Genomic DNA, 25,961 nt, shown 5'->3' with positions numbered 1-25,961 from the left:
GGGCTCCATGCAAGATCTCACCTCGTGGGGTTGCAATGATCATGAGAACGGTGAGGAATCAGCCCAGAACTACATTGGAGGATCTTGTCAATGATCTCAAGGCAGCTGGGACCATTGACACCAAGAAAACAATTGGTAACACACTACGCCGTGAAGGACTGAAATCCGGCAGCGCCCGCAAGGTCCCCCTGCTCAAGAATACATATACATGCCCGTCTGAAGTTTGCCAATGAACATCTGAATGATTCAGAGGACAACTGGTGAAAGTGTTGTGGTCAGATGAGACCAAAATGGAGCTCTTTGGCATCAACAACTCGCCGTGTTTTGAGGAGGAGGAATGCTGCCTATGTCCCCAAGAACACCATCTCCACCGTCAAACATGGAGGTGGAAACATTATGCTTTGGGGGTGTTTTTCTGCTAAGGAGACAGGACAACTTCACCGCATCATTTTACGGGGCCATGTACTGTCAAATCTTGGGTGAGAACCTCCTTCCCTCAGCCAGGGCATTGAAAATGGGTCGTGGATGGGTATTCCAGCATGACAGTGACCCAAAACACACGGCCAAGGCAACAAAGGAGTAGCTCAAGAAGAAGCACATTAAGGTCCTGGAGTGGCCTAGCCAGTCTCCAGACCTTAATCCCATAGAAAATCTGTGGAGGGAGCTGAAGGTTCGAGTTGCCAAACGTCAGCCTCGAAACCTTCATGACTTGGAGAAGATCTGCAAAGAGGAGTGGGACAAAATCCCTCCTGAGATGTGTGCAAACCTGGTGGCCAACTACAAGAAACGTCTGACCTCTGTGATTGCCAACAAGGGTTTTGCCACCAAGTACTAAGTCATGTTTTGCAGAGGGGTCAAATACTTATTTCCCTCATCATGGAAATCATTTTATAAAATTTTTGACATGCGTTTTTATGGATTTTTGTTGTTGTTATTCTGTCTCTCACTGTTCATATAAACCTACCATTAAAATGATAGACTGATCATTTCTTTGTAAGTGGGCAAACGTACAAAATCAGCAGGGGATCAAATACTTTTTTCCCCCACTGTATACAATGTGCTGTAGAACTGATGGTTCTTTTCTTCTTCTTAATTGCATATCACAACGGCGTCTGTGGGTGGTAGAGATGGACGAGTGTTGTAAGCCTGATAATGGGCGCTGTGAGCAGCGCTGTGTGAATACCCTGGGCAGCTACCGATGCGCCTGTGACCCTGGCTTTGAGCTCGCCTCAGACAGACGCAGCTGTGAGGGTGAGTGCAGGGGTTTATTACTTATCCATCTCCTAAAAACACCAATGTAGAATGAATCACACAACTTCACCATCCCACTCACTGGACAGTCTCAAGCTAATAGACAACTCAATCCACAGTCTCACATCACAAAGTATTCATCTTTGCTATTGTCATAATTGATTAATGAGCTTCTCAGGAGAAAAATATCCCAATATTGACACCAGTGTAGCTGAAAAGCACTCATCAGTCCCTGTCTTCTAACTAAATGTTGATATTCTTTATCACTTGGACATCAATGTGCCAGATGCTTACTGTGGAGCATAAGTCATGGTTGTAGGATGGAGAAATGGTGCCCATTGTCTTCATCCTCTGTAGGCTACATTTTTATACTCAGTGTCCTCTGCCACCTCAATGGTTTAACCATCCTTTATCGGAGGAAGGTTTGTTTTTATTACAGTCAGACCACTTCATCACTGGTCTATTAGAACAAGGAGCCGCTACATGGATTTTGAACGAGCTAGGATACATGCAAAGAGTCTTTTCACACATTTCAGAGCAACAAGACCTGTACATTTTGAAAAGCACTCCATAGAGCTTTAATGGGCATCTTAGCCCATATGGAAAAGTTATGTATGGCAATAAAGGTATATGTAAATTACTTATGTTTTATGGGCATATATGGTGGAAACATATATGCCCATATATGCTTATTTATATATCCACACATAAGTACATATACAGTGCCTTCGGAAAGTATTCAGACCCCTTGACTTTTTCCACATTTTGTTACATTACAGCCTTATTCTAAAATGGTTAAAGTTAAACATTTTCCTCAGCAATCTTCACACAATACCCCATAATGACAAAGTGAAAACAGGTTTTTATAATTTTTTGCAAATGTGTTACAAATAAAAAAACATACCTTATTTACATAAGTATTCAGACCCTTCGCTATGAGACTTGAAATTGAGCTCAGGTGCATCCTGTTTCCATTGATCATCCTTGAGATGTTTCTACAACTTGATTGGAGTCCACCTGTGGTAAATTCAATTGATTGGACATGATCTGGAAAGGCACACACCTGTCTATATAAGATCCCACAGTTGACAGTGCATGTCAGAGCAAAAACCAAGCCATGAGGTCGAAGGAATTGTCCGTAGAGATCCGAGGCACAGATCTTGGGAAGGGTACCAAAAAATGTCTGCAGCATTGAAGGTCCCCAAGAATACAGTGGCCTCCATCATTCTTAAATGGAAGAAGTTTGGAACCATCAAGACTCTTCCTAGAGCTGGCCTCCCTGCCAAACTGAGCAATCGGGGGAGAAGGGCCTTGGTCAGGGAGGTGACCAAGAACCCAATGGTAACTCTGACAAAGCTCTAGAGTTCCTCTGTGGAGATGGGATAACCTTCTTGAAGGACAACCATCTCTACAGCATTCCATCAATTAGGCCTTTATGGTAGTGGCCAGATGGTAGCCCCTCCTCAGTAAAAGGCACGCTCAGAGTTTGCCAAAAGGCACCTAAAGACTCTCACACCATGAGAAACAAGATTCTCTGGTCTGATGAAACCAAGATTGAACTCTTTGGTCTGAATGCCAAGCGTCACGTCTGGAGGAAACCTGGCACCATCCTTACGGTGAAGCATGGTGGTGTCAGCATCATGCTGTGGGGATGTTTTTCAGCGGCAAGAACTGGGAGACTAGTCACGATCGAGGCAAAGATGAACGGAGCAAAGTTCAGAGATCATTGATGAAATCTGCTCAGGACCTCAGACTTGGGTGAAGGTTCACCTTCCAACAGGACAACGACCCTAAGCACACAGCCAAGACAATGCAGGAGTGGGACAAGTCTCTGAATATCATTGAGTGGCCCAGCCAGATCCCAGACTTGAAACAGATTGAACATCTCTGGAGAGACCTGAAAATAGCTGTGCAGAAACACTCCCCATCCAAGCTAACAGAGCTTGAGAGGATCTGCAGAGAGGAATGAGAGAAACTCCCCAAAGACCGGTGTGCCAAGCTTGTAGCATAATATCCAAGACTCGAGGCTGTAATCGCTGCCAAAGGTGCTTCAACAAAGTACTGAGTAAAGAGTCTGAATACTTATGTAAATGTGATATTTCAGTTTTCTAAAAACCTGTTTTTGCTTTGTCATTATGGGGTATTGTGGTTAGATTGATAAGGAAAACAAATATTTGTATCAATTTTAGAATAAGGTTGTAACGTAACAAAATGTGTAAAAGTCAAGGGGTGTGAATACTTTCTGAATGCACTGTAAGTACATATATGTCACATAAGTTGAAATACAGTATACAATAATTGCCATTTTCATAAATGTGACATTTTTCTGCCTTGACTGGTACTGTATGTGCATATATGTATAATACTTATATGTTCATATGTGTGACACATGAAGTATTCAAATTGTTATTACATATATGTCCCTTATATGTCATAATATATATTACCTTATATATGTGTGACACATAGTATTCAAATGTTTATTACATATATGTCACAATACATGTTATCAATATTAATATGTTACGGGAGCATTATTTCAGTGATATTTTTAGTCATGGTAATAAAACATTAGAACAAACGACACAAAATACAAACGTAATTTAATCCTATAAATGTTTTTCTCACATCACTTCTCAATTCAGCCATTTTACTGTTTTAAGCTGTTCACACTTGTCCCTTTGTTGCACCTGGGAAGCGCTTCATGGCAGCATCTGTGGGAGGAAAGAAACAAATAGAAGATAAAGAGCACAGAACAGTTGGGTTTGGGGTCATAGAATGCAATAAAAAAAGGAAAAAAACGATGTGAAAAGCGTATCAGATTCAGTTTAATAACATCATTGACCATTAATGCCATATTTGCAATGATTAATTTGTAAATTAATTAAGGGATAGCTAACTTTTTTTTACACCTTATAGCCAGTCAGATGGTTCCTTGCCCTGAAAGGCCTGGAGAAAATGTAATCCATGGTTCAGAGTGATTTAAATAGCCAATATTAACTTGAGGGGATTTGGGCATGAATATTGAACTTTGTCTAATTTCCCCCATCACCCACATATGTTTTTTGTTAGGCATCTCACTATAAGGTGTAAACAAGTGAAATATCCTTTTAACATCTTCAATTTATTCAATTGAAATTGACCCCAACCCTGTTTTGGGATATTCATTTTTAATGGAATACTGAGAGATTTCGAGATTTGGGATGTTTATCTACTTATCAGAGTCAGATGAACTCATTAATACAATTTTTATGTCTGAAGTTAGCATGGTATGAGTCATATATTTTTTTAAATATCATGACAATACCAGCACACTGTCAAATGCTAATTTGCAATCGATTAACAAAAACCTACTTACCAATTATTGCGGTCACTTTTTCAGGATCCAATCCGTCTTTTTTCTCCCCATCTTCTCCCCTTTTAGCTTTGCCACCTAGAATTCTTCAAATAGTTCAATGTGTCATAAATAATTATCCAAAGTCATAATGACGCAGCCAGATATTTAAATTTGAGTTAGGTCAGAATATAATGACTCTGTCTTATCTGTACAATGCTACAAATGACACATACATAGACATACTGTACCACAGCCATTGTCGCTTAGAATTAGAATGAGCAGAACGGACATTCCCAACTGAAACGGTGTTGGTTGGGGTGAACAGCAAGTAGCCTATTTTCACAGGCGATGGATCTCCGACACAACGCCTGTTATCCTTATGGGCATTCTGAGATGGAGATTCCCCAAAAATTACACATTGTGATTTGATCTTCAAACTTGGAGAAAAAATGAATAAAAATAATCCATCTGCAAAACATGAATAATTCAGTCAGATGCTGTAAAGACTAGAAAGTACTGTAAGTACAGTAACATAATATATCCTCTGTATTTAATATAGTCATACTAGCTAATACATTGACTTGTAGCCCTTTTTTATATTTTAAAATACATGAACCATATACAGCCATCTCAATATTGAGCCAGCTAACGTTAGCCACTAATTTAATAGCAACCCTATAGGCTTGACAGGCTAGGATTAGCGCAGTTAGCTTTGTGTTAGGTTATACAGCTTTTCTAAAACAAAATACAGAAGAAATGGTTAGTTGTCACAGGCGTCTTCTAGTGTTGTTGAGGGGAGGGGTCCAAAATAAAAGTGGATTACAACCACATACAGTCATTGATTACATCAACAATATGTAAACCATGTTTTACAAATACAATGTGATTCCATAACCCTATAGGCAGCCAAAACTATAGGGTACAAAAATAAACATTCATAGGTTTTTGTGCATTTTAAAAACTTGTGCAGTACCAGTCAAAAGTTTGGACACATCTACCCATTCAAGGGTTTCTCTTTATTTTTACTATTTTCTAGATGGTAGAATAATAGTGAAGACATCAAAACAAAAATAACACATGGAATCATATAGTAACCAAAAAAGTGTTAACCCTTTGACCCGTACGATCTCGTATTTGTGATCATTGTTGAGTGGTCCCTGCAGCGTACGATCACAAATATGTAATTGGAACAGTAGCAACACAGCGTATGAGGCAACAAATGCATCTAAACAGCATTGTTGTCTGAAAAGCATCTAAACAATGTTTTGTGCTGATGGGAAATAAAGGTATTCACAACTTTATTCCTCAATTTCACCTTTTATTGTAAAAGATAAATGCGAACTTCGTCATCCATACATCACACGGAAGACATCCACAGCTAAACTCATTACATAAACCAGTCTAAATAACAGGTTTCACTGACAAAAAAAACAACATAAGTTAGACACCTAACACTAGACTTGTTTACAATGTACCACATCTCTGGTGAGCACAAGGGAGAAATGTAATATTGTTTAGAAAAGAGATGCGTGTCAGCTAAGCTAGCAGCATCTATATTCTTTATGATGGCAGCCATGTTTGTTTATGTTTGACTTGGTGAAAACTCCCTAATCCCAGAATGCCATTCACTATAAGACGCAAATAAACAACGTCAAAGATGGCTGTGCCCATTGTCTGAAAGATTTAGTTTAGCCACATTTCAGCATATTACAAATCGTCTATGTACTTGTTACAGTGTATACAAGAACCGGAGCACATGACTTGACAAGTCGTTTACTGTTTTTGACAAATCACAACACAAATAAAATGTTATCACCTCACAGATCATCACACCAAATACAAGCCTACTGCCTAGCCTAACCGTATCACAAAAGCTAAACAGGGATGAAACAATTTTAGTGGGATTTGTGGGGGGGTTCATTTCATTTGTGGGGGGGTTTCAAATCCATGGGGGTAGAAATGAGGAAAGATATTGTGGGGGGATATGATGCAGGAAATATTACTATGATGGGGGATTAATCAATAAATTGGGGGCAAACACAGGATAAGTTTATACGCTAAATAAAAATAAACCCCTTAGGGGGGTCTGAGCTGGCAACATTACAATCTGATGGTGCGTTCAAAACTACTGGGAGACTCGTAAATCTCTGACTTCCGACATCACTGCGTTCAAGACAACTGGGAACTTTGAAAAAAACAAGCTCCGACTGGGATTTTCTCTCGGGATTCCAACTCGGGAACTCGGCCCTCTTTCTAGAGCTCCGACTTTCCGACCCGTAGATCACTGATGTCATGGTTTGACCTAGTATTTTTTTTGTTCCCAGTTGTCTTGAAAGCACCACAAGTCAGTCGAGTGAACTATCCCTTGTTATAACATCTTTGGTCTGACAGACGCTTACGTGATAACCAGAATGCATTGTATGATGTCAACAAAATGGCGCCACACATAGCCAGCAAATAGCTTAGCATTAGCACATCATAATCAGTACAACCATCAAAAAAGTATTTTACACACATCGTATGTGTCCATTACAATCTATGCAAGAATCGGAATGCATGATTTGTCACCAGTACTTGAAAACGTGATTAAAACATTAATTCAATTATGATCCATACATACAAATGGTGTGCTACAGTAGAAACGACAACACGATATACAGAAAATAAGCCACTTACTTTGATAGGAATGCATACATGTCCAAAGTTTGTAAGGAAAACAATGAAGGCAATTCCGGTGCCAGCCAGATAATGTGCTGGGGGAAAAAGTTTGTGCAAGGCCTGTTCTGACTAGAGATGCGTAATGTCTTCATACTTGATCTAGGGAAACACTGGGGAATTGATTTGGCTCTTGTTGAAGAGAGAAGTTTGTCCACGGTTCAGTAAAGCCTCAAACGTGAATTAATGAGGAGGTGGAACAAACCTCAATTCAAACTGTTGTTAGAAAATAAAACTTAATATGAAATTGACTAGTTTAAACATAGCCTATAGATAATTAGCAGGCAACGTGCCTTGGTTTGAGGGTTCACTGTCCTGTTGTGTAACAATCACATTTTGGAACAGTGAGTACATTCTGACATCACACGCATAAAAAAACTCACGCTGGGCGACTGTTAGAGATATTTGTAACTCACGCGTTAACAACATATTTTAGATTTTAGATTCTTGAAAGTAGCCACCCTTTGCCATGATGACAGCACACTCTTGGCATTCTCTCAACCAGCTTCCTAAGGTAGTCACCTGGAATGTATTTCCATTAACAGGTGTGCCTTTTTAAATGTTAATTTGTGAAATGTCTTTCCTTCTTAATGAGTTTGAGCCAAACAGTTCTGTTTTGACAAGGTAGGGGTGGTATACAGAAGATTGCCCTATTTGGTAAAAGACCAAGTCCATATTATGGCAAGAACAGCTCAAATAAGCAAAGAGAAATGACAGTGCATCATTACTTTTTAAGACATGAAGGTCAGTCAATCTGGAACATTTCAAGAACTTTAAAAGTTTGCAAAAAAACTATCAAGTGTTATGATGAAACTGGCTCTCATGAGGACCGCCACAGGAAAGAAAGACCCAGAGTTACCTCTGCTGCAGAGGATAAGTTCATTAGAGTTACCAACCTGAGATATTGCAGCCCAAATAAACACTTCACTGTCACGTCCTGACCAGTAAAGGGGTTATTTGTTATTATAGTTTGGTCAGGACGTGGCAGGGGGTATTTGTTTTATATGGTTCGGGGTGTGTGTGTATGTAGAGGGGTGTTTGGTTTATGTATTCCGTTTTTTTTTGTCATTGTTCTATGTTAGTGTATTTCTATGTTCTGTCTAGTCATTTCTATTTCTATGTTTAGGTAATTGGGGTTCATTTGGAGGCACCTGTCTATCGTTGCCTCTGATTGAAGGTCCTATAAATAGGAATGTGTTTGTCGTGGGATTTGTGGGAGGTTGTTCTTTGCATAGCTGTGGTTTGCACTGCTAGGGTTAGCCTGCGAACTGTTATGTTGTCATCCGTTTTCTTGTTTTCGTGAAGTGTTCGTGGTTATTTATAATAAATGTCAAAATGAGCACTCAACCCGCTGCGCCTTGGTCCATCCACTACGCCTTGGTCCATCCACTACGACGATCGTTACATTCACAGAGTTCAAGTAACAGACACATCTCAACATCAACTGTTCAGAGGAGACTGCGTGAATCAGGCCTTCATGGTCAAATTGCTGCAAAGAAACCACTAGTAAAGGACACCAATAAGAAGACGAGACTTTCTTGGGCCAAGAAACACGAGCCATGGACATTAGACCGGTAGAAATCTGTCCTTTGGTCTGATGAGTCCAAATTTGAGATTTTGAGTGTCTTTGTGAGACGCAGAGTAGGTGAACGGATGATCTCCGCGTGTGTGGTTCCCATTGTGAAGTATGGGGGAGATAGCGTGGGGGTGCTTTGCTAGTGACACTGTCAGTGATTTATTTAGAATTCAAGGCACACTGAACCAGCATGGCTACCACAGCATTCTGCAGCGATACGCCTTTCCTATCTGGTTTGCGCTTAGTCCCACTATCATTTATTTTTCAACAGGACAATGACCCAACACACCTCCAGGCTGTGTAAGGGCTATTTGACCAAGAAGGAGAGTGATGGGGTGCTGCATCAGATGACTTGGCCCCCACAATCACCTGACCTCAACCCAATTGAGATGGTTTGGGATGAGTTGGATCGCAGAGTGAAGGAAAAGCAGCCAACAAGTGCTCAGCATATGTGGGAACTCCTTCAAGACTGTTGGAAAAGCATTCCAGGTGAAGCTGGTTGAGAAACTGCCAAGAGTGTGCAAAGCTGTCATCAAGGCAAAGAGTGGCTACTGTACTTTGAAGAATCTAAAATATATTTTGGTTACTACATGATTCCAAATGTGTTATTTCATAGTTTTGATGTCTTCACTATTATTCTACAATGTAGAAAATAGTAAAAATAAAGAAAAACCCTTGAAAATGAGTAGGTATGTCCAAACGTTTGGCTATATATTACTTTTCCATATGGGAGGTTACATTAGTTGGTGTGTTTACCCTCTTTTGCATTAAGAGGACATGATTGTACTTTGTGTGGTATAAATCTGTCACTTTCTTTTTTATTTCCTACTGCCACTCGAAATGTGGTTATTCTTAATTGCTGTACTTAGTGGATGCTTATTTCATTTTGTAGAGCTTTGATTCAAACCCTGGTACATATTTCATAACAGGACTACATTGGTAGGACCTGACTTTCTTATTTGCTTAATTAATGTTGCAGTTTGAAACCTAGGGAGTAGTATTATGACATTGTGTCACAGTCACGTGCTTCATACTTTATTGAACTGTGAACAAGTTCCACCTACCTCTCCACCTTTCCTAAACTATAACTGTTATGTGGTTTGAGTTGTGTTGCCTTGTGGCCACGTGTCCGTCCCTAATGTCAGCTCTGTATCCCCCCAGCAGCTGCGTGTGGAGGCTTCATTACCAAGCTTAATGGCTCCATCACCACCCCTGGCTGGCCCAAAGAATACCCCCCCAACAAGAACTGTGTTTGGCAGCTGGTGGCCCCCACACATTACCACATCACCCTGCTGTTTGATGTCTTTGAGACCGAGGGCAACGATGTAAGCATTATAGCCTGAGAACACCCTATAATACTTACAAATGTTGTGAGTGGGCAGGAATGGGCATTTACAATGGCCTCACAGTGAAGGTGACCATGAAGATCTCTCATGAGGGAATGATTGTCTAGTCCTGTAAGCCGGTGTGTGTGTGCTGTGGTTTACTTTGAGTTATTCCATAGTACTTGCTCCAGTTCCTTTTGAGGTGTGTCTGACATGTCCTATGTGGTCTCTTCTTCCCTCAGGTGTGTAAATATGATTATGTGGAGGTGAGGAGTGGACTGACCGCTGACTCCAGGCTTCATGGGAAGTTTTGTGGAACAGAGAAACCAGAAACCGTCACCTCCCAATACAACAACATGCGCATTGAGTTCAAATCAGACAACACAGTGTCAAAGAAAGGCTTCAAAGCCCAATTCTTCTCTGGTAAGCCTTGAAACATTTTTTTTTTGTTGCAACAAACATACTTTAAATGTATGTTTAAAGTATTTGGTCAATGGCTCGAACAGTCTAGTGTCACTAAGGGTTTACTGTAGGTGGGTTTAGCAATTTCTGACAATGTTCTGTTCCCATGCAGACAAGGATGAGTGCTCTAAGGAGAATGGAGGCTGCCAACATGAGTGTGTCAATACCTTCGGGAGCTACAGTTGTCAGTGTCGCAGTGGCTTTGTGCTGCATGACAATAAACATGACTGCAAGGAAGGTACAGGATATCTCCTATTTTAATGGATTTATCCATACATTTACATCGAGCTATTTCTGTTCATACATGTACCTATCCATATTTATCCATCCAGTATTTACATACAGCCCTTGACATCCTATTTTACATGGATTATGACATCAGAGTTGGGGATAGGATATGTCCTCTTGGATTACTGATTGAATCAGCAATGTTTATCTTTCAGCTGGCTGTGATCATGTGGTGAGCAGTGTGTTAGGCACCATCACCAGCCCCAACTGGCCTGACAAATACCCCAGCAAGAAGGCCTGTACCTGGGCCCTCTCCACCACCCCAGGCCACCGCATCAAAATCGTATGTTTACTGCTGTGTCATGATCAAATCAAGTCAAATATTTGTCACATGCTTACGGCCCTTCCCAACAATGCAGAGAGAGAAATAATAGAAAAGTAATAACACGAGGAATAAGTACTCAATGAGTAACGACAACTTGGCTATATACACAGGGTACCAGTACTGAGTTGATGTGCAGGAGTACAAGGTCATTGAGGTAGAAATGTACATATATGTAGGGATTGGCATAGTTTTAATGACACCTATTATGTAATGCTTACAATGTACATTATAACGGTACATAGTCATTAGTGGAAGATGGGTCATGTAGATTATTACTGTTGTTAATAGCTCACCACCTACCTCACTGAATCTACATTCACTTTTAAGGCTTTCAATGAGATCGACATGGAGGCTCATCTGGAGTGTGCCTACGACCACCTAGAGATCTACGATGGGCAGGATGGCCGGGCCCCCAGTCTGGGACGCTTCTGTGGCATCAAGAAACCCTCGCCAGTCATCTCCAGCGGCAACGAGATGTTTCTGCGCTTCTTCTCTGACAACTCAGTTCAGAAGAGAGGCTTTGAGGCTTCACACAGTGCAGGTGGGTGACACATACACTGGCATTAGCATTTTGTGATACCAGAAAGAAAAGGATTGAAATGGATCATTCTCATTGGTGCACACAGGGATATGGTTGAACTGCTAACATGTTTTGATTTCAGAGAGATGAGAATAGTCAACTAATATTCATTGTATAATACATTATTTAACCTTTTTCCATGTAAGTCTGGTCAATCCACTGCCATAACCTAATTAAGACATTGATAATAATTGTTACGTACGCCTCTTGGAGGAGGGAACGTAACAACCTGCTACATCTCAACTCCCCGTGGAGTGAAAAAGTATGTGATCGTAGGAGCGGGGAAGGATGACAGAGGTAGAGAAAAATACAGTTTACAGGGAATGTAATATTCCTTAACACGGTAATATGGGGAAAAAGGGGCTGGACGTAACCAAAGCAAAGAAAGTAAAATTAAAGAGTCCCCTCCTACCTACCCTTTAGCACCACCCGGCACGCTAACCAAAATACACAGGGTGGTCCACCCAGGTCTTACATAGTGTGCATAGACAGATTAAATACTACGGGTTATGTATGCCCGCAGGCCTCTTGCCTCAACACTCCCAAGGTGCATTCCCCTTCCCCCCCAGAAACAAATGAAACTGAATAATTAACGTGAACAAATTCAATTAACCAAAAACACTAAGTCCTTTTGGCATACACAAACCTCTGAAGGACCGGCTACAAAATATTAACAACAAAACTTTCACTGACCAACAACCAACACAGGACATAAAAAGAAGCTCTCCTCCCCGAGGGAGGAACACTGGCTTTTATCAAGCTGGAGAAGGCATTCTTAATTGAAGAGACAGCTGTTTCCCCTGACGAGAGGGAGGGGTCAGAGCTCCAATCAGCGATGGGGCCGACCAATCAGCTGCTTTAGGATTCTAGGAAGCCATTTCCTGAATTACACACACATACAAACCCACAACACAGAAACTGGGGAGCGTGACCATAATAATAATCCATTAACCCCAGCAGACCAGTTAAGTGGTATTCATTCATCTTACCAAGGACTTTGATCCAGTTGGGACTAATTTTGTCCCTCAGCTCAATCAAAAAGGCTTGTGTATTCCCAAAGACAACTAATTACTGGGAGGTTGAAAAGGATGTGCAACAAGGATTTGATCCTGGGACCATTGTTTACCTCCATCGTTAATGATCATCTCTCTGTGTCTACTGATGCAAATGTATTCTTGTATGCTGATGTCAATGTCTCTGGTTTTTGATTCTCATCTTGTCTTGGTATTATATTATCCCTAACATACAGTACATTATGTTTGTAATGTGTGATTCAGCAGGCAGCGTGACAACATTTACATGTTTTGTCAGGACCCATGAATAATGAAATATGAATTCATTAGTACGATTGGGGGTGACAATGCCCATGTTGCCACCTGGATTTGTGGTTTTTGGTGTCTTTCAACTAAGAAAACAAAGGGACAATATGTCAGCTTTTTCAGATTGGTATAAGGTTATAGAATCCCACATGGAATGTGGGAACACTGACTCAGAGAATTATTTGTTGATAAATTGGACATTTATATCTCAATGAGTTCCTTCTCTGAGGCTCTGTCTCTTTTTTGTGGCTGTGCGTTCTCAGAGTGTGGAGGAAGCCTGAAAGCTGAGGTCAAGACCAAAGATCTTTATTCGCACGCCCAGTTTGGGGATAACAACTACCCAGGGGCGTCTGACTGCCAGTGGGTGGTCTCCGCTGAGAAGGGCTACGGAGTAGAGCTCATCTTCCAAACCTTTGAGATTGAGGAAGAGGCAGACTGCGGCTATGACTACATTGAACTATTTGATGGTGCTGATGTCAAGGCCCCAAGGCTTGGTCGCTACTGTGGATCTGGGGTAAGGACGACAAAAGGTTTCAGTACACCTACTAGATTGTAACAGCTACTGTACATATATAGTGCTACTGTATGTAGCACTTCACAAAATGCCAGGGGTGTTTGCCTACTTAAAAAATGTAGAGGTGTAAGATAATCTTTCTCTCTCTCTTTGTATTTATCTTCCAGCCTCCTGAGGAAATCTACTCTGCTGGGGATGCCATTGTTATAAAGTTCCATTCTGATGACACCATCAATAAGAAGGGCTTCCATGTACGGTACACGAGCACAAAGTTCCAAGACACATTGCACACAAGCAAGTGAACCCCTCTTTACCAAGACTTAAGAGGAGACTGTGCACCCCAAAGCATTGACACTCCCAGTTCCCTAAGAAGAGCGGATGCTTGGATAGCTGCCCCCCCCATACCCCACTCCGCCCAAAGCCAGCTGTAAGGAGTCAAGCCATGCAGCAGTAGAGAGCGTTTTCAAGTTTGTATCATTTAGATTAGGGAGGGTGGACGAGAGAGGGGATATGTGTGGGAGACCTGAAATTAATTCCCCAAAAGTTTGTAATTTCCTCAAGATAACAAAAAGGATCCCACAGGCCTGTAAGGATCACTGGGATGGTGGTATAACTGTATAGGATACAGGATTATCAGGGTTTTAGGGAATACTCCCAAGATCCCCGACCACCTCCTAACTTGAAATCCAGCTGAGCCCTAACTTCTTGGGAAGATAACCTTCCCACCTTGCCTTGGTTCCTAAATATGTCTATTTACTCTTGACTTAATTATTGGCACTATACTGTGTATCATTGAGGGTTGCACATTGATGATTAGGAAAGACAGATAGAACCGGGGAAATTTGTTTTGAGCACACAGTTGCAATTAGTATGGTCTTGCAATGCAGAACAGGGATGATTCCCCCCCCACACATGATTGATGTTAGCAGAACAAGAAAAATGAACATGTGTTGTTATTCTTTTCAAGGGCTAGGCTAATAAATATAGATAAATGTAAATTAAGGTGGTGGTCTGTTCTTTTCCAATTGTTTTTATGATTTGTCCCAAATAAAGACTCCCCTACGTACAGTTGAAGTCGGAAGTTTACATACACTTAGGTTGGAGTCATTTAAACTCATTTTTCAACCACTCCCCAAATTTCTTGTTAACAAACTATAGTTTTGGCAAGTCGGTTAGGACATCTACTTTGTGCATGACACAAGTAATATTTACAACAATTGTTTACAGACAGATTTTTTCACTTATAATTCACTGTATCACAATTCCATTGGGTCAGAAGTTTACATACAGTAAGTTAATTGTGCCTTTAAACAGCTTGAAAAATTCCAGAAAATTATGTCATGGCTTTAGAAGCTTCTGATAGGCTAATTGACATCATTTGAGTCAATTGGAGGTGTACCTGTGGATGTATTTCAAGGCCGACCTTCAAACTCAGTGCCTCTTTGCTTGACATCATGGGAAAATCTAAAGAAATCAGTCAAGACCTCCAGAAAAAAATGGTGGACCTCCACAAGTCTGGTTCATCCTTGGGAGAAATTTCCAAACGCTGAAGGTACCACGTTCATCTGTACAAACAATAGTACGCAAGCATGAACACCATGGGACCTTGCAGCCGTCATACCACTCAGGAAGGAGACACGTTCTGTCTCATAGAGATTAAAGTACTTTGGTGTGAAAAGTGCACATCAATCCCAGAACAACAGCAAAGGACCTTGTGAAGATGCTGGATTAAACAGGTACAAAAGTATCTATATCCACAGTAAAACGAGTCCTATACCGACATAACCTGAAAGGCCGCTCAGCAATGAAGAAGCCACTGCTCCATACCCGCCATAAAAATGCCAGATTACGGTTTGCAACTGCACAGGGGACAACTTTTTGGAGAAATGTCCTCTGGTCTGATGAAACAAAAATATAACTATTTGGCCATAATGACCATCGTTATGTTTGGAGGAAAACGGGGGAGGCTTGCAAGCCGAAGAACACCATCCCAACCATGAAGCACGGGGGTGGCAGCATCATGTTGTGGGGGTGCTTTGCTGCAGGGGGGATTGGTGCACTTCACAAAATAGATGGCATCATGAGGAAGGGAAATCATGTGGATATATTGAAGCAACATCTCAAGACATCGTTCAGGAAGTTAAAGCTTGGTCGCAAATGGGTCTTCCAAATGGACCATGACCCCAAGCATACTTCCAAAATTGTGGCAAAATGGCTTAAGGGCAACAAAGGTATTGAAGTGGCCATCACAAAGCCTTGACCTCAAACCTGTAGAACATTTGTGGGTAGACCAGAAAAAGCGTGTGCGAGCAAGGAGGTCTACAAACCTGACTCAGTTACACCCGCTCTGTCAGCAGGAATGGGCCAAAACATTTGACCCAAGTTAAACAATTTAAAGGCAATGCTACCAAATACTAATTGAGTGTATGTAAACTTCTGACCCGCTGGAAATGTGATGAAAGAAATAAAAGCTGAAATAAATAATTCTCTCTACTATTAGTCTGACATTTTCACATTCTTAAAATAAAGTGGTGATCCTAACTGACCTAAGACAGTGAGTTTTTACTCTGATTAAATGTCAGGAATTGTAAAAAACGGAGTTTAACTGTGTTTGGTTAAGGTGTATGTAAACTTCCGACTTCAACTGTATTTATTTGGACAGTGAAGCTAAAACATTTAATTTGGCTCTTCACTCCATTTTGGATTTGAGATCAAATGTTTTATATGAGGTGACAGTTCAGAATGTCACCTTTTATTTGAGGGTATTTTCATACATATCTCTTTTACCGTTTAGAAATTGAAGCACTTAATTGAAGCAGTCCCCCCATTTGAAGGTGTCATAAGTATTTGGACATATTCACTTATAACGTATTAAAGTAGTCAAACATTGTATTATTTGGTCCCATATTCCTAGCGCACAATTACTACATCAAGCTTGTGACTCTACAAAATTGTTGGATGCATTTGTAGTTTGCTTTGGTTGTGTTTTAGATTATTTTGTGCCCAATAGAAATTAATGGTAAATAATGTATTGTGCCATTTTGGAGACACTTTTATTGTAAATAAGAATAGAATATGTTTCCAAGCACTTCTACATTAATGTTGATGCTATCATGATTACGGATTATCCTGAATCAATCCTGAATAATGAGTGTGAAAGTTACAGAGGCACAAAGATTATACACCCAAAACATGCTAACCTCTCACAATACCAATAACAGGGGAGGTTAACATTTTTTGGAGGGTATGATATTTATCACTCTTTAATTTTCTCACTCATCATTATTAATGATTCATTCATGGTTATCTGTAATCATGGTAGCATCCACATTAATGTAGAAGTGTTAAGAAACAAATTATGTTCTTATTTACAATGAAAGGCACTTCAAAATGACACAATACATTATTTACCATTCATTTCTATTGGGCACAAAATAACCTGAAACACAACTAAAACAAACTGCAAATGTATCACAAGCTTGATGCATTCATTGCGTGCTAGGAATATGGGACCAAATAATACTACTTTAATACACAAAGTGAATTTGTCCAAATACTCAAGACACATTTTCATACTGATCCCCCGTGAGAGTCGAACCCACATCCCTGGTGTTGCTAGCGGCATGCTCTAACAGCTGAGTCACACGGGACCACTCCTGATGTGTGTGGGTTGTATCAGCCTGCATGGTGGAATGAGAATGTTTTCCTCAAAGTGCTACTGCTAATGGTACGTACAAAAAAAAATCAGTGTGCAGGTTTAAACTGCTCGCTCGCTCTCTCCCTCTCTTTCTTGATTAGTCGGGGATTTCTCGGAAATGGTCCATCAATTTCACTCACATAATTTTGACGAATTACTCAGCTTGGTTCAATGTACTGTAGGCTAAGCCTAAAGGATCACAGGAAGAAAGACTGACACAACCACACAGAAAACTCTTTTCAAATGACCTCTTAACGAGTTTCCTCTTTCCTGTGCTCTGATATGCACAAATCCACCATGCAGAAGTGTGCTTATGCCTGTTACTGTTTGTGCTGAGACTGTCCAGATCAAATAACAGGTTCTATTTCAACACAGAGACACAAAACAAATTCTTATTTATTTTGAATGGTACAGTATCGTGAGGTGAACGTTTGAAATACTGATGATATCCAAAATTCATTAAAAGATGATTATTATGCATTGAAGATTACTTATTAAAATAGTTGGTCCATTTTTTTTCTCAAAATATTGAACTGCCGTACATTGTACACGATAAGGCAATTTTGTATTCATCATTCTGTTTACGCCAGTCACGTACAATTTACACTGTAATACTGCAAAAGGTTACTGCGCATACATACATTTAACAAACCTTGACGGTGAAGCTCTGGACCACATCAAGATTACGTTTATAAAATGTTATTTACAGTTGGCCTGCTTACTCTCTCTAACATCTCAAACAATATGACGGTAGTATTTTGTGTCAGTTGATTTTACGTCGCTTATAATCTAACAGTTAGATTCTGAGGGTGTTTTAGCACCACACCAGTGTAAGGATGGCCTCATGCTTTGCGGGGAATAGATGCGTGCCGCGACTGTCAGATTTTGGGAAGGAAAACTTTGAGGGGCTCATTCTCATGCACTTTATCCAGGAATCCCAGATTGAAGTAGGGGTACAACGTCTCTGTGAAGGTTTCACGGAACGTATAGAGATGTGTCATGCTCTCTGCATTGTAGAAAGAAACCAGACCCCTCTTATAATCCAGATATACCCCTATCCTAGCCAGAGGCTCCTCCAGTGAAAGCACAGTAGGGGGCGATGTACAGGCCATGTACTGTATTCCATAGGACAGGGACAGGGTCCAAAAGCCATTGGCCGGCAAGGCTTTGATTACTCCCTTCCTCGATACAGTTTCTCTAGCCACACCCACGGTCCACACAGTGCTGCTGTAGACCTCTATCTCCCAGTAGTGGCGGCCGTGGGTGAAGCCCTGACTGCCCAACAGGGACAACGCAGCATTGAAGCGGTTGGGGTTGTCCTGGACAGAGTGGTTGAAGGTCTGGTAGCGGACACAGGTGAGGGAGGAGGTCAGGCTAAGCCAGGGGTTGGCCGTGCTCGAATTCAAGGTGATGGCAGCCGGAACTGAGAATAAGGGAAAATGAGTTGGTAAAGTTAGGTATTGCATGATTTTACATGCCATGACACAGATAGAAAGCGTTACAATGTGAACACAGTATAATTCTCAGTAGCAGTTTCAACTTTCCATTTTAAATAACAACAACTGTCAAGTAGTCAATTCTGGGCAATTCATGTATGTTGCAGAGTAAAAATAGTTGCTGAAAGCTCCTGAATTATTGCTCCTGAGTGCTGTAATTGTCAGTCACTCTACTAAAGGTTCAGTGGAGGCTGCTGAGGGGAGGACAGCTCATAATAATGGCTGGAATGGAGTAAATGGAATGGTATCAAACGTGGTTTCCATGTGATTGATACCATTCCATTGACTCCATTCCAACCATTACTATGAGCCTTCCTCCCCTCAGCAAGCCTCCACTGTAAAGGTTGATGCCTTACAGTACCTGGGTAAATGCTTCCTTTCAATGATTTCCACACTCGGTACTGCAGGGGCCCTGCGAACCGACCCTCACACAGGCTGGGGGCCGTGAGAGTAGGCTTTTCAAACTTGGGCGTCGGCCTGCCAAAGTCAACACAAGCTTCAGACAATACATATCAGAAACATGAAAACTCCATTATGGAATAACAATCTAAAACGTCCCACGTCCCATCACGCACTCACCTCTGGACCAGGGTCTTGATATTCTGGGACGAGACAGGAAAAACAGAGGGGATTAGTTTTGGCAGTGGGTAAAAAGAGAGAAAACAGTTTTCCACATGACATCAGTGTCTGAGCTCACGCTATCCCGGCCCTGTGGGATCTCCCAGTGGTTGGGGGAAAGTCCCTGGGTCTGAGCCTGCTTTCCCTATAATCTCCTTATCCTCACCATCGACCAGGAGTGAGGTCATGGGCCCACATCCTGCCTGTGCTCCACCCTGAAGGGTCCCTCCTTGCACTCTGGAGGGCCATTGTGTGTATTTTATGTGTTTGTCATTGATAAGGGTCTTGTTCTTATCAAGGATGATGCTGAGTGAATTTCCCAAGTTGGGATCAATGAAGTACTACTCTACTCATTGCTATCAGAAAGACCTTCCTGTAGAATGTCTAGAATGGTTACTTACTAACTTATTACAGCAGATGTAAATGTCTAGAAGTGTGCAAGCTAGTTTTGTCCTCCCATCCAGTACATCGTTTTCAAACGGCACAAGCAAAATAACATAAAATCTAACCTAAAACTTTTCAGTGTGAAATTTATATTTTTCACATTCCCCGTCAAGGAGGCTCATTGAGTTACTTCTCATGTGAAATTCCACCAGCCTAGAATTACCCTGTCTCTCACCCGCAGCAATGTAAAGGGGTCCTGCTCCCTCAGCTTGTCCTCGATCTCATTCAGGGCCCTCTGCAGACGGCAGACCTCCACACAGAGCAGGGCCTTGTGTTCGTCCAGCCTGATCAGCTCCCTGCGCTCCTCTGTCTTCAGCTTCACCTGCAGCAGCTTCTCTTCCTGGTACAGGAACTGGTGCAGGTCGCTGAACTGGGCCTCGATGCGCTGCTTCAGGTCTGCCGTGTGCTCCTGGGGGGACAGAACGTGTGTGGGGTGGGAGGGTTTGGGGGGGTTCATTAGCAATGGCAGTTAGATCGAGAGGGTCAAGGTTTATGAGACACTCAAGGTTTAAGTGCAATGTACAGATTGTTACAAGCTGTAGATACGAGAGCGTCTCACCTTGAGCTTCTTAACTTCGTCCTCAGTTTCTCTCTCACACTGCAGGGCCGTGTTCAGCTCCCCTTTCAGAGAGTCCATGGAACTGCTGAGAGACGCCTGCATGGCCAGAAAAAAGCAGCAGCATGACTAAGTCGGCATCAGCCTTCTGTTCTCTACACCAGGCCTTACAGTAAATACAGTAATCTGCTCTTGGAGTGAGGCTGGAATATGAATGTTATGGGAAACAAGCCGGATGCAACTCTTAACAAGAGAATGTGGGGAGAATAATGAGCAGTTTGTCTTACAGAAAAAAGTGACACGTAAAGTGATGTGACAAATCATTGACATTGTAGTTGTTGATGCCAAGTCACTGTTTTTTTTGTTCAACATTTGATCAAATCTACTTTTTTTGCTTCAATTCCTCCCAAGCAAAATTCTACTGCTCAGTCCATAGCACCACCTGTCTTCAATTTCCCCTATGCCTTTTACTAGCATTCTTTGAAAAATGAAAGAGTGTAACAAGGCAACACAAGTCAAATAGAATTTGGACTTACCCTGTATCTCTGCTGTGCCTCTTGGACACACACCATGTTGTGGTTCCGGTGCTCCTGAGAGAGTCCACACACCAGACACAACAGCTCTTGGTCCTCCTCACAGTACAGCTTCAGCTCCTCTCGGTGCCGGCCACAGCACGGGGCAGGAGCATAAGCAAGGCTCCTCTCTGGTACCCCCGTGTCCCCCAGCAGCCCCTCTCTCTCCTCCAGGCCCTGGCAGTAGCTCTCCACTATGTTACCCACGATGCGGTTGGGCCGGTAGCTCTGGCCAGGGAAGACCTTCCTGCACTGGGGACAGGATCCGGACCCCCCCTGAACCTGGCCTCTGGGGCCCGTCCAGTATCCAGCGATACATGCCTGGCAGAAGGTGTGGTCGCAGGGCAGGGAGACAGGCTGCTTGAAGAGGTCCAGGCAGATAGAACAGGTCAGGTCTCGGCTGAGTCGCTGTGCTGAGCTCTTGGATACTTGCCCAGCCATACTAGACGACCTCTGATTTTCCTTTGTAGTTTGCATTGGAAGCTCCCCCTCCCTGTATTTGGAACTTTTCTTGTCTGATTTCTCCACCTCGACGTAGTGTGGAGACGTTAACTGGAGTTTCTCCACCTCTCTGTGATTCTTACTCCTTATGTTCATTCCTTCTTTCAGACTTCTCGTTTTTTTGTGCTGGATTGGAAGCTTTTGAGACGTCCTCCTTCTCCTGAGTGTTTGGGTCCTCTCTGTCTGGTCTCCGCTCTGACTCGGCTCAGTCTTCCTGTTGACTGTGGGAAAGGAAGGGGCTGGTGAGGAGGCGGCCTCTCTGTTGCTCCATCCCAGATAGGCAGGGGTGCTCTGTAGGCCCCCTTGTAAACTCCCCCTCTGACGTCAGAGCTACAGTCAGGAAACTAAGGCAGGCCAGCCACGGTCATTCTGTGCTCTGATTGTTTGTGTAGAGAAGTTATGGTGGTAACTGCAGTGCAGTCCTGCTTCTTGAGCAGAATAGGGTTGTTAATAATCCACTTTACTATAATGCTTAGTTATGGGAATCAGTTAATCCCTAGCGTGTGTGTGTGTGTGGTGTGTGTGTGTGTGTGTGTGTGTGTGTGTGTGTGTGTGTGTGTGTGTGTGTGTGTGTGTGTGTGTGTGTGTGTGTGTGTGTGTGTGTGTGTGTGTGTGTGTGTGTGTGTGTGTGTGTGTGTGTGTGTGTGTGTGTGTGTGTGTGTGTGTGTTTAGGCCTACAGTGCTGTATGTGAAAACTTTGAGTCAAAACAGATGTGCCCTATTTTTTCTTTAGCTGGCTGGAAAACAACCTACATTTTGCATGACAGTAAACAATGGTATTAAATGATTTCAAAGATCCATATACTGTAACAAAACTGACAAAATATATAATCAACTGGCAGAAAATTGATAAAAAAATATAGAAGTGAACAGTGATGGCTGTTCTCTGTAAACTCCTAAGTGTGGGAGCTTACTGTGCTTAAAGAGTATCGTGAAGTGTGTACTCGCACATCTGGAGCTCCAGTCAGCTATAGCCAACTACACCCACGGTCATATGAGTACCCAAACAGGTTTTTCATAACTGAACTTTCCAATAGAAGTGTGTGAATTTATCAAATCAAATTTTATTGGTCACATACACATATTTAGCAGATATTATTGTGGGTGTAGCAAAATGCTTGTGTTCCTAGTTCCAACAGCGCAGTAGTATCAGACAATGTGGGGAAAATAGTTCAAAGCAATTAAGTTCAATAACCAGTACAGTGTCAGCCTGCGCTAGCTGGTTACTTGTAAGCGCACTCCAATGTAGACAAACACCTTGTCAAACACTATGGGCTGAAGTCATATTTTGTGCATATGCCCTTTTTTATTTCTTCCACCTGATGTTAATTTCAGGCACTGTATGCATGAGTCACATTTCTTCTTTAATTGTTCACGTGTCTAATACATTCTGTTCTGAAAGTATATTATTGACCTTAGACTCATGTTATGCTATTATGCAAGTTATGAACGCAATTTGTGACCATTTCTCCAAGATTCTTGACAGGGTATGTATTTACTCTGCTATTGGTGTCTAGTCTTCCAAGCAGCAGGCATACTTAGCCTACTACTTGTTAAACTGAGTGTCTGACACTTAACCTTTTAACTGTCTTTATGTCAGTTATTGTCACATTGCCTGTTTATCCTGGTCTGTGGCTGACCATGTAGTACTGTAATAACAATGTGGGACCTGGCCATCCAGACTCGTGTGTACTTGGCTTGCATACTAGGTCACTGTATTCTAGGTCACTACACAATTAAAGAAGCACAAATATGTCACTAACTACAGGACACAGTGTAGACAGTTTCAACTCAGTTTACTCTGTCAAAAATCCCATACTGTCCATGACACAGGAATGTCCTCCCAAGCAAAAGTTCAGGTAAGCAGTACATACAGGTAAGCAGTAAATTCAAGCAAGTTGTGATGATCCTGCGTTGCGAAGGCATGCAGCCATCTGATAGGCCTTGTGGTTGAGGAATCCGCTGCTGATCCCCCTGTTGCCGAGGAGCACCAGGAGGAGATGGCGTGTCCGGCGCACGGCCACACCCCGGCTGGGCCTGTGCTTGGTGCGCAGGTCCATTGACCTCTCCCCTGGGGTGACCATGTTGTCCCTCACCAGAGCACAGCGCAGCCCCCCCAGGCTCACTCCCTGGGTCTGGATGGCCTCTCTCTTCCTGGCCAGTATCCTCCTAATCTCACGCCGGGTCAGATGTTCCAGTGATCCCCCTGGAGTGGCCGCCATCACCCTGCGGGTACTGACGTTCACCAACGCACAGTCTGCACACTGGCCTTCAAACATCAACCTGTCCACATAGTGCTGCAAGCTGGGCAACGCCATTCCTGGATGATGAAAGCAGGCAGTGTGCAGAATGGTGATCAAGTAGAGATAATTGATTATCTACCAACATGGGTCCATATTGAGAATTCCCTAAAAACCTACCTTGTTGGTGTGGGGAAAACATGTCAGTGAAATACTGCCACTGTGTCAACTGAAGTGTCTAAGACTTCTGTGATGTCACAAAGGATAACTAATAATGTCATCTCCTTTTCTTGCACAAAGCTTACCACTGAATCAGAAGCAGAATACAGACATCTAGTGGCCAAAGTGCAAGTCTGCCATTACCTGTATTATAATACGCATACAGGACCTAGGAATGGCAGGAGATGGAATTGTATTACTCATGGACATACTTATCTGAAGTGGGGTGGAGAAAATGAGAAAATAAATAAAATCAGTAATTAAATTCAGCCCAGAACTTTGTGTTTAACTCCATTCATAATATCTGATCACCCCAAGTCTAACAAATTGTTAGTTTCCAACAAAATACCTGACTATTGCTGAAAACAAATGTATCCAGTACCATGCAAACCAGTGGCGGTCAGTGCTGTTTATGATGAGGGAGGACACATTTATTTTTTCATGAGCATGGCCTTATTTCTATTACAGCATATTGGATGACTGTCATTCATATTCCATTCACCCAGTTCAATGAAACATCGATAAGTTTAGGCTACTACATGACACTCAAATGTGACTCAACACCTGGACTTGGTCTTATGTAGCAACATTTCAAATTGTTTTTTGTTTTTTTACATTGGATTAAAGTAGAGACTCAGAGCTACAAAATGGTATATCATTCTCTGCATTTGAGGAACAATGGGAAAGTAATTCTGCTTTGAAAGTTGATCAACTTGTAAACTCACTTTTGAGAAAATGGCCTTTGAATGTTTTGATATCTAGTGAAGAGCTCTTCTTTGTCTACACCCATTCAGCATTGTTCACACACTCTTAAGCCTTAGCCCCACCCATCTCGTTTTGCTCTTGGAGCGCACACTTGATGCTCTGACCGATGATTTGTTTACCTATGAATGACAGGAAAACAGCCTAACCAGCTTTTCTGGCAACAATTTCATTATGCTTTTTTTGCAGACGTTTACTGACACCGGCCATATTCAACGGGTGTTGTACACATGTCGCGTAATGTTAGCTAACCAGCCAGCCAGCTAACGTTAGCTAGTTAAACAACAATGAACACAGCGCCAGTACACTAACAGTACACTTTAGCTTAAGACATGTAGCTAGCTAGCTAGGCAAACAATGAACCTAGCAAGGTAAATAAAGTGTAAGATCACACGTAACAATGTTAACTAATGAGCCAGCCAACTAACATTAGCTAGCTAAACAACAATGAACACAGCGCTAACAATGGCACAGAGTGCTGGACCTAACCGACCAGGTTCAATGTTAGCTAGCTAACATTAGGCTCTCACTAGAAAAGCAAACTGCTCTGGGATACGAATAACAATGTCAGCCAGGGAGCCAGCCAGCTAACGTTACCTAGCTAACAGTACACTTTAGCTTAAGACATGTAGCTAGCTAGCTAGGTAAACAATAAACCTAACTAGGTAATCAAAGTGAGATCACACATGTTTTACATTCAAACAGTGAAGTCATGACTTGCCTAGTTTCCTGAATCGGGTCACAAATGTTCCCTATATATGAGTATATATATATATATATATATATATATATATTATATATATATATATATATATACATGAGGTTGCTACAACCTAGCCTATGAATGAAAGTTTACAACTGATGGGTTCTGACTTCTAAACTTTAAATATTGTTAATCATCAGGTATCCTATGGAAATGAGTAGAGCCACAATCTGGTTTCTACACCAGAAGTTAATGGTTATCTAGAGGAGGAATGTACAGTTGAAGTCGGAAGTTTACATACACCTTAGCCAAATACAGTTAAACTCAGTTTTTCACAATTCCTGACATTTAATCCCAGTAAAAATTCCCTGTTTTAGGTCAATCTCAATGGCGTCCTTTATTTTAAGAATGTGAAATGTCAGAATAATAGTAGAGAAAATGATTTATTTCAGCTTTTATTT

General features: G+C 41.8%; 3 protein-coding genes across 4 annotated transcripts in view; 1 reads left to right on the top strand and 2 right to left on the bottom strand.

Annotated features, from left to right (window-relative positions):
* Positions 1 to 14,690, top strand: part of bmp1 (Bone morphogenetic protein 1) — a 58,350-nt gene extending 43,660 nt beyond the window's left edge. Inside the window, exons 13-20 of one of the 2 annotated variants that reach the window (XM_014138167.1) lie at positions 1,126 to 1,251; positions 10,044 to 10,204; positions 10,447 to 10,627; positions 10,779 to 10,904; positions 11,110 to 11,237; positions 11,607 to 11,820; positions 13,442 to 13,692; positions 13,860 to 14,690. In XM_014138167.1, the coding sequence (XP_013993642.1) occupies positions 1,126 to 1,251; positions 10,044 to 10,204; positions 10,447 to 10,627; positions 10,779 to 10,904; positions 11,110 to 11,237; positions 11,607 to 11,820; positions 13,442 to 13,692; positions 13,860 to 13,994 (1,322 nt within the window). In that variant the 3' untranslated portion in view covers positions 13,995 to 14,690. Of the gene's footprint in view, positions 1 to 1,125; positions 1,252 to 10,040; positions 10,205 to 10,446; positions 10,628 to 10,778; positions 10,905 to 11,109; positions 11,238 to 11,606; positions 11,821 to 13,441; positions 13,693 to 13,859 lie in introns of both variants that reach the window. The other variant, NM_001173597.1, reaches the window with a different exon arrangement.
* Positions 14,691 to 17,767: 3,077 nt separating this feature from the next.
* Positions 17,768 to 21,817, bottom strand: LOC106568238 (E3 ubiquitin-protein ligase TRIM62). Its single transcript, XM_014138412.3, has 6 exons — positions 21,040 to 21,817; positions 20,507 to 20,602; positions 20,123 to 20,356; positions 19,465 to 19,487; positions 19,247 to 19,362; positions 17,768 to 18,812 (listed from the first exon to the last, which is right to left on the bottom strand). The coding sequence occupies exons 1-6, from the start codon at positions 21,670 to 21,672 to the stop codon at positions 18,268 to 18,270; spliced, it is 1,647 nt and encodes a 548-aa protein (XP_013993887.1). The 5' UTR covers positions 21,673 to 21,817; the 3' UTR covers positions 17,768 to 18,267.
* Positions 21,818 to 23,444: 1,627 nt separating this feature from the next.
* LOC106568266 (profilin-2) lies at positions 23,445 to 24,000 on the bottom strand. Its single transcript, XM_082959712.1, has one exon. The coding sequence runs from the start codon at positions 23,892 to 23,894 to the stop codon at positions 23,466 to 23,468; it is 429 nt and encodes a 142-aa protein (XP_082815838.1). The 5' UTR covers positions 23,895 to 24,000; the 3' UTR covers positions 23,445 to 23,465.
* Between the last annotated feature and the right edge of the window lie 1,961 nt (positions 24,001 to 25,961).

This window comes from Salmo salar, chromosome 13 (genome assembly GCF_965601325.2).
Source record: "Salmo salar chromosome 13, fSalSal1, whole genome shotgun sequence".
Lineage (NCBI taxonomy): Eukaryota > Metazoa > Chordata > Actinopteri > Salmoniformes > Salmonidae > Salmo > Salmo salar.
This window is presented reverse-complemented; position numbering and strand designations above follow the sequence as displayed.